This window comes from Callospermophilus lateralis, chromosome 9 (assembly GCF_048772815.1).
Source record: "Callospermophilus lateralis isolate mCalLat2 chromosome 9, mCalLat2.hap1, whole genome shotgun sequence".
Classification (NCBI taxonomy): Eukaryota; Metazoa; Chordata; class Mammalia; order Rodentia; family Sciuridae; genus Callospermophilus; species Callospermophilus lateralis.
Window position 1 is genome coordinate 25,918,052 of NC_135313.1, and position 9,477 is coordinate 25,927,528.

The window sequence follows — 9,477 nt, forward strand, 5'->3', positions numbered from 1 at the left end:
TAATTCCTTTTCTAGTCCCAATTTTTATTTTTGGCAGTGTCCATTGTTACTTAGCTCATTCAGTTCATATTTTGAGCAATTGTATTTTACATTTCTGAGATCTCCCAAGATGACTCTTCCTCATTTTTCTTCACATTTGTTTTAAAGACCTGTTAATCTGCTTTCTGTGAATGTTCCAGTAATTATTTCCTGAGATGGTTTTTCCACTTGTAGATCTTGTTTTATGATGTTGGTATTCAAGATTTTGGTTTGTGAACTCATCTTTGAAGTTGACATTCATTTTTAAAGATTGTTTTTCCACTGTTATTGATGACAAGGGTAGGGATTTACACCTTACATTACTTCAGATTTATGAATGAGCGAGACATTTAAAAGTAGGAAGCTAGGGTATGGCTTCTTTCTCCAGCTGTTTATCTTTCTGCCCAAAGCTCTGGTTGTTACCTGTTGAGATAGATAATCTCATTTGGTAGCCTGGCTGACATGGATATTGGCATGTATTGACAATTATCAGCTGGTACAGCTAATTGTACTGCTCCGTTTTTCTCTCCTCCAGGTCTACAGCACCTTTCGTATGGATCACATTTTTGTGGCAACACTTTCCTTATGCTTCTGCCCTATAAATTCTGTTTTATTTAATAAGTTCCCCTTTCTGTTTTCAATTGTGCCTATCTCCATAAACCTACATATACAAATTTGGTCTTATCATTTTTAGAATACTTTGCCATCAAGAAACTGGACTCCTTTACTAGGCTATGCCCTTTGCTTCAGAGTTTCAGAACTGTAACTAATGTCTACGTAAAGGAGCCAATTTTGTTATCAAATCAATACTGAAAATAGTTTCAGATAGATAATACTAATGATGAAGCTAATATTTATTAAGCACCTATCATGCTAGATACTCATTTAATCTTCATAATCCTATAATTCCAAGATTTTATAGATGAGGATACTTAGGCACTGAGTGACTTAAAACTGTGCACTGTTTTTTGTTTAAAAAAAAAAAAAAGACAGACAGACTAGTGCTAGACAGACTGAGATGAATAAAATCTAAAATCTGGCTTTCGAGGAATCCAAGAATGTTGTGACCCTGTTGAAACTTACTTGATCTTGAATTATTTCTGGATTTAAGGTAAGCAACTTCAGGATTCAGATCCTATTTAGCCCATGTTTGCAGATCTGAACTAATCCATACTAATTTGGAAGACTTTGGGAACAGATCACCTTCCCTTTTCATCCATCCCCTTCAAAATAATGAAGCAAATACAGGAAGTTGGCTATTTCCTGAGGTTGTTTTAAGAAATCCCATTTCAGGTATTTTTAGTGTAAGAGATATCCATCTTGGTACTTAAGCATTACTAGTGGTTTTGAACTGATATTTTAAAATTCTGCATTGTTATAAGTACCAATTAAAATGTCCATTATTTGTGTTAAACTAAAACTTCACATTTCCTTTCATTTGTTGTAGTACACAGTACTTCTCTGAATCAGTGGAGTAATGGATATTCACCTACATGTAAGCCTCAAATAAAGTCAGAGTCATCTGCACAACTGTTTCAGGGAAGAAAGAAAAGACATTTGAGCGAAACAGCATTAGGTAGGTTAAAATGAGGATATGACCGTTAGGGTTAAATGGTGAAAAGAAAATCTGCTTTTCTACAAAGTTTATAATTGTCTCATAGGAGTTTATAATTCAGAATTATCAATTAACTAAATATTTATATCCCATGAACATATTCAATATTCACATAGTTAATTCAGCTGCTGTATGGTTAGAATTTAGTCTCTAAGGTTTTTTGGACTCAAACTAGTTCAATAACAGGTCATTTACAGAAATTTATTACTACTTCTAAATAGTAATTTCTCAAGATTTTGAGAAAGTTGTAAAGATTCAACTAAGGCACTCAACCACCTTATTCAGGTCTCCTTAGGAGTCTTTATAGTTCCAAGATAATCAAGATATATCACCTGAAGCTGGAACTCTTCCAATAATACAAAATTGATTTGTTGTGGAGATACAGTAGAACACAGTCATACCAGTCATTGTTATGTTTAATAAGAAAATGTCTACATGATTGGTGTTCATGTTCCAGGGAACATAACCCTATATTTTTGTAAGTATTCCCCAGATGTAACATCTCAATAATGTACTTAACAAATTATAAACTACTTACATCCAAGATGTACTTAACTATAACTATACACAATGGATTTAATGCATTATCTCCAGTATCTTTAGAAATTCTACCAAAATAGACAAGTCACTACTTGATAGTTATTACCTAATCAAGTACATTTTGGCACAAAATGAACAAATTCCCACTCATTGAGAACTTTTGTTATTCTCTATAGTGTCTCACTCTTTAGAACAACCAAGAATCATCAGGCTTTGGAAGAACTTTCATACATGCACACCAAAACACGGGAATTTTTCTTACCTCTTAATAAGATACAAATTGACTGATACTTTAGATCTCATTTTGAGTTTAACAGATACTTAGGGATGTAAGAACAAATGAAAGGATATACTGCAAAGAAATTAAGACAACTCCAAAAGTAAAGGACATCTAGTCCAGTCTGTATAACAAGTCATATCATGAAAAATGAGCTATTCCAGATCACAAGAAAACTTGGAGAGTAATAACCAATTTTAATATGTGGCTCCATATTTGAAAAAACTAACCAGAGAGGATATATTTTAACGACTTGAGAATATAAATGTAGACTAGGTATTAGGTATTAGATTTTATATTATTTGGGAAATATCATTGTATTTTTTAAAAATTCACACTAGAATAAAATAGTATGTAAATGAATATATAAATTTCCTTATTAAGAATAAAAACAAAGGAGCTTGAAAGAGAGATAATACAAATTAAAAGTCAATTTCAAATCAATATCATTAGAGAAAAACTTTATCCAGAAAACAAGGTATAAAAAAGGAATACGAGAGGACAGTAACTTTTAGAAATTAGTATTTTAATTGTAGGAATTTTTCAAAATAGTGTTTTTATAAGACCAAGGAAATCTCTCACAGAAAAGGACAGACAGACATAAAAAAAAAAAATGAAAGGATAAGAAAATTCAGATCAGTCTTAACAATGTAGCCTCTGAGAGGAGTCACAGAAAAAAAAGGAACTGGGTCAAGAGAGCAGATGGAGTATTAAGTAATACAAACGTGCTGGAGAGAAAATGCCAAGGTGCCAGAAAATGGAAATACCTCTATCAAAATCAAGTGAACTGAGGCTCTTCTTTTATAATTCCCCTTTTGTTTATTTTCAAAACATGATTTTTTTAAATCCATTGATAAACTATCAATTCACCTCTCAATGACTGGAGAAATAATTCTAATAATATTGGTCATGTTTAATTTATGACATTATGAATGTTTCTTTCCTTGGCAGGAGAAAAAAATAGATTTGAAGAATTTGCTTTTCAACGCACAGAACCAGGATCCCACTGTAATTTCACTACCATCTCTAATGTCAATGTTATATCAAGAACACAGAATTCATCAGCACAAGTAGGTTTTTACTATACTAAGACTGCTTTATATTATATTGTTATATCGTGTGCACGTAGAAATACTTAACGATGAGACCCATGTTTTGAATAATTATAATGTCAATAAAGAAAAAATAAAAAACTCCATATTGTCAAATTCTTTTTAAAACTATGTATAGATTTTTTAAATAAAACAAGCTGATTTAAAAATTTGGGTATTTTGCTAATTTATATCAGCCTTACTGGCACATTTAGAACTATCTTATTAGGAAATAATAAATTTGATAAATAAAACTTTTTTCTTACTTGGAAAACAATTATTAATTTCAGTTACAGATTCTTTTCTGTGTTAAAAACTAAATTTTATCATGACCATTTCTATTCTTTAGCATATGAAACTACAAAGAGCCTTGCTAAAAATGTGAGTTCAGGACTTGTATTGTTCTTAATCTGCCTTGTTTTTTGGCACAAGGTCCAGTAAAAGGAAAGTTAAAAGGTGGGAAGTGTTAGAAATCAACAACTTGAAACTCGGGGACCAGAAACACATAAATGAAGACTATAATAATAATTTTTACTAAACGTTTCACCAAAACATATTTCATAACCTTTCCTAATAATAAGTATATATGTTTGTGCACATAAATATACAAATTACAAACCTGACAAAAAAGTTTAGGCATACTTCCTTAACTGGTTTTCTTAACATTTTATAGTCACATTTGAGAACAATGAATTTACAAAAATTACATAGACGATTATTATGAAACTAATGAAAGAAATGTATCGCCAGAGGTTATCTAGGTATGTAAACCATTACCATAATTCTATTTTGCAGAGTACGGCACGAAGGAGGTTAAGAAGTGAGAGCTCTTATGACATAGATAACATTGTGATTCCCATGTCTTTAGTAGCCCCAGCTAAGTTAGAGAAACTCCAATATAAGGAAATTATCACTCCAAGGTATGTATCCTTACATTCTTTCCTCTTCCTTTAATAAACTTAAATTCAGAGTGAAGTGGAAATCTTAACTGAGAGGAGAATGCTAGCCTACTTTCTGGCCTACTTGTATAGCCACAGAGGGAAAATGGTGAAAGAAAGCTTCACATTACTCATGGTGAAGAAAAACTGCCACAGTATCACAACTTTACTTCTTAGTTTTTATTAAGAACTTCTAGATTGATTTACTTCAGCATTCTAGTCATTTTTTTTCCATTCATTTGTATTTTGGTTCCTTTATGTACAATGGCACTAAAAGGCACTTTACTGATAGAAAAACTACAGCAACAAACAAATTTGCCTTAAGAAAAGAGATGTACAAGAGTTCAAAGAAAGCAACTACCTTTGTAATAATGTATTCACAACATGAGACAGTTTCTGTCACAACAAAACTAAAATTTTGATTTGGCCAAGTTAGCAATAAACACTTAAAAGATGCATGGGAAGGTCTGAGAAGATGTACATGGAGTTATGGTATTTACAACAGGGAGATTATAACAAAGGTAGACTGGCAAATGTGTAAGGCTTAGCCAGATAGGTTTTGCATAGATTGATAAAGGCAGGTAAGCCTAGAAAAGAACCAGACTGTGGAGGTCCCTGAATACCATATGCACATCTGCTTCTATTGGCAGTCAGGTTAGCCCAATTTCTGGCAGTGATGAAAGCAGTTCCTAAAAATATGAATATGGCATAGGAAGTAGACATAAAAAGACTAGAAATCAAAACATGAGCCAGGTGATAACCAATTAAGACCTACCCATCTGTAGTTTAATTTCAGTTTATCTTAATTACTTTGAGGTATTAAGGCAAGTCTAGTATTTTAAGAGGTATTATGAGAATTCATATTTTAAAAGCCTGTTGAAATTTCCTACAAAAATTAGAAATATCATTTGTTCTGTAGCAACAATGTTTTTTCATTTGCAGTAGTGGGCTGGAACTAGCTGGTGGACCTGGCTATTAAATACAGAATTCTGTAAGTCGGTTATACTATTAGTAGCTGAAAGGGGGCCCTAAGCATTTTCTCATCAAAGAAATTGGCAGAAACGACAAATCAGGTCTTTTTTTCCTTCTTCTCTTTGGTCAAGTTATTTATCAGCATACCATTGACTTATTTTAAAATTAGTACATGTATGTAACATCCAACTATACAGAACAGGTTTCACTCACTGTAAAGGCAAAAGTAAAGACTCATCTTCCCTGTTTTTTTTCTCTCATAATACAAATATTCTTTCTCTTAAAAAAAACAACAACAAAGTATTAAGATAGAACCACATGAATTATGGAAATCCCATGGAAAGAAATCACAATGTGCTTAAAAGTATAAATAGCTACAGTTAGAGAAATTGATAAAAGCTATTTGAAACTGGTTTATATCTTCAACAGCTGGAGGATGGTTATTCTTCAGCCTTTGGATGAATATAACTTACGTGAAGAAGAGGTAAGCTACCTTTCATTTAATGAGATAATTACACCTTTTATATTATGAAGCCTGTTTAACATTTAAGGAAATAAAGGAAAACATAAACCCTTGAACATCTTTCGTTTTTTTTCACTTACCAAGTTTTTCAAAAAGGCTATTAATTCTATAGAAAAATATTTCTGTGCAAATTTGACTTCAAAAAGATAATAATGTTTAAAGAAATAGAGGAAAAGTAAAATATGCTATTTATGAGTTGACATTGATATAGACATATTCCTCTCAGCATTAATCTTGTTTCTTTTTTTATAAAAAGACAGTGTCAATATTCACTCCTACAATTCCATTTTCAATATATTAGAACCAATTTACTTTTTAAAAAAAAAATATTTCTTTTATTTATTTATTTTGTATGTGGTGCTAAGGATCCAACCCAGTGCCTCATGCATGCGAGGCAAACATTCAACCACTGAGCTACAACCCCAACCCGAACCAATTTGCTTTTGAATTTGGAAAACTTTGGAATTTAATATGGTACATGTATCTTGTAATACCTAGCCTAAACAGTTCTTATAACATTAATCAAGTATTAGTAGTTCTGTCATCAAATGGGATAAACACTAAAAACCATCTGATACCATTTCAGATCAGACTGGATTATATGAAAAATATGTTTTTTCAGATTTTTGGATTATGGAATTATAGGTAAGGGTTTATAGATCTTTATGGGTAAAATTACACTAGGACAAGAATATAGGGAAAAATAATATATAACCAAACTAATGTCAACCTGATGGTCTCTAAAAGCAGTATTTTGTAGCAGATAATTGATTTCTATGAAATAACAGTATTTCTATGCCCTATCATGTTTTTCAGCTACCCTACAACTTACCTTTAATGACCTTCCCTCTTGTAATGCATTCTATTTCAGAATGATCCTTGTCAAACCCAAATTCCTAAATATAACCAAATTGTCCAGGTTAGATTCCTAGATAAGGCATTATTTCTGACTTACAATCAGTTTTACTTTTCTTTGACATTGACATTTTCTTAGAACAATGTGTGCGAACAATGTGTGCTTCATAAAGAACAATCGATATAAATCCAACTCATGCAAGCTGTGGCTAATGGAAAGCATACCCATTTGCAATCTCAATAAATCTTCAAATGTGAACCAAGAGTAAAAAGATAAAAGTTTTGGACTCCCACCTTTCAGGAATTCGAAGCTAATCTCCTAACGTTCTCTTGACTGACACAAACTGCATTTTAGAGTCTGCTTGCTACTGTTCTCTAGATGAACCATTTGAAACCTGTTCAGAAAGTTTCCCATAAAAGCAAAATCTTTTTTGCTAATTCCAGATAGAAGATCTTTCTGATGAAGTCTTCTCCCTAAGACACAAAAAATATGAAGAGAGAGAGCAAGCCAGGTGGTCACTATGGGAACAAAGCAAATGGCATAGAAGAAACAGTAGGCAAGTATTTTAAACTTAAAACTCAAAAACATGGAATCCATGTGGAATGAACAAAAATTCTGCATGAATTTTGGGGGGCCATTAAAAAAGAACACATAAGGATGTATCAGTGAGTTGTGTACAAGTATATGTACTGGTGTGTCACTTCATGTACTGCTGTATTAAAAATATATTGGGCTAAGTACATGAGGATAAGATGAGTTTCTGTATTTTACTCTATTTCTCAGGTTTTCTATCAGTATGAAGAATAGACTTAACTAGCAAATAATATAAAATTTATCTCTATATTTAAAGTAGGTCATTTTAATCTACTCTAACAGTGGACCTAACACTGGGGGATAGAATTAGATAGTCCACTTTAACATAACTGTTTCCAAATTAGCAAGATTTAAAAGAAAAATTCAAGAATAATTGTCTTATCTAACAGGCAAATAGTCTAAAGTACTTTTAAAAAACACAGACTAACCTTTGGGGAAGGGAAAATAAATCATAAACATAATTAATAATTATGTATTTGAAAGAATCCCTAGTGTTTTATATTTACATGATTATTTTTAATATATCCCAAACTCATAAAAACAAGATCATGTTAAATATAGCAGTCACTTCAGTGAAGGGGCATCTCTCATTTAATTAATGCTATTAAAATACCTTTCTCAAGATATCCAGGCTCGCTATCAATCCGTGTTCAGAGTTCTCCTAAGATAGATGAGATTATGGAATTCTCATCCTTTCCCACATTCCAAAGGTAAAACTTTCCAGAAATACAGAGGGAAAGATGAACTGAGACATTCATGGATGACATTATAATAATCTTGGAATACCCTAAGAACTCAAAGACTATAAGGATCAAGCAATTGCTGTTTCTTGTCTTCCGGAAAAAAAAAGAAAAAAAGAAAGAAAATCAAGTAATAAAACCTGTTATTATAAGTTGGCTAAATATTTAATAAAGCCTTTGAGATAAATATGTAAATATGATTTGACTAAATATTTAAGTGTTTTAAACAGGAAAATAATAGCACCAGAAAGGTAACAGATAAATTTTTAAAATCTTTTGGGTGGAACTATGTAAAGCAAAGATACTATGTTTAACTTAGTGATACCTTTGGCTCATAAAATGTTAAGATCTCAAGAAATTAATATTTTCTTGCTAGGGCTTACAGTAAAAATGTTGAAGGACAGGACTTTCTTTTGAAAGAATGCCCTAATGACTTCAGTAGCGGTCAGCAATGTGCTGCTGAAAGTCCTCCTGATCTTCCTTCAGAGCACCATGATCTCTATGCACATGGCTCACCCTTAAATGAAAATCAAGAAATCACAGTAAGTATGACTTTAATTGCCTCTTAACTTTTGTGTATGTAGAAATTGCTTATTGTAAATTGTTTCATCACTACATACTGAATTCAGCATAGTTCATTCTAGAATAATAAGAATCAGATCTGTATTGTAACACTCTTAGTCTGCCACTAACTATAATCCCTTTTTTTTCTGTCATTAGCAACTTCCACATACCTGACTAATGGAGAATAGCACCTGCCATAGTAAATGTTAACTGATATTTCTCTTCCTCCTGTTACAGTTTTTACTTGTCTCCCAATAGATCCAGTTCCTACCTTAAGGGGAGTGCTTTCTAACACTGCATCCATTTGTGCACCTTTCTTTATAAATAGGTGTTGAAAAGGAAGAACCAGATCTAGAATGGAGAGTGGAGACTATAGAAATTAATAGACAAGTTGCAGCAAACTCAGGGAAAAAAAAGTCAGTAGGCATCTTAATAAAATTGGGATGGAAATGAAGATATTGGAGAAATAGATTAAACTTAAAAGCACTTTGAAAGGGGTTTTCCTAAAACACCCTTTAGGCTGAAAATGAAGACCAGTCCCCTGTGATAGCCATTTCCTCTTGCCGACAGAAGCAAAGTGAAACAATGCCCCAAAGTTATTACATTTTCAGTACATCCCACTTTGAGATATATTTAGGTCCAAATTTGCACATTTGCTAAAAGAATAAGTTGGTATATATTTGACATTTACATATTACTTGACTTAAACAAATTATTTGAAACTTAACTGAAAATGTTTTCCCTTTTAG

The 9,477-nt window shown here is 32.1% G+C and overlaps 1 protein-coding gene across 9 annotated transcripts in view; it reads left to right on the forward strand.

Annotated features, from left to right (window-relative positions):
- The window catches only part of Kansl1l (KAT8 regulatory NSL complex subunit 1 like), a 155,483-nt gene that overhangs the window by 142,081 nt on the left and 3,925 nt on the right, over positions 1–9,477 (forward strand). For 7 of the 9 annotated variants that reach the window (XM_076866799.2, XM_076866805.2, XM_076866803.2 and 4 more), the window contains 6 exons: positions 1,466–1,594; positions 3,402–3,520; positions 4,337–4,461; positions 5,881–5,935; positions 7,274–7,386; positions 8,541–8,706. In XM_076866799.2, the coding sequence (XP_076722914.2) occupies positions 1,466–1,594; positions 3,402–3,520; positions 4,337–4,461; positions 5,881–5,935; positions 7,274–7,386; positions 8,541–8,706 (707 nt within the window). The remainder of the gene's footprint in view (positions 1–1,465; positions 1,595–3,401; positions 3,521–4,336; positions 4,462–5,880; positions 5,936–7,273; positions 7,387–8,540; positions 8,707–9,477) is intronic. The other 2 variants (XM_076866806.2, XM_076866807.2) reach the window with 1 other exon arrangement.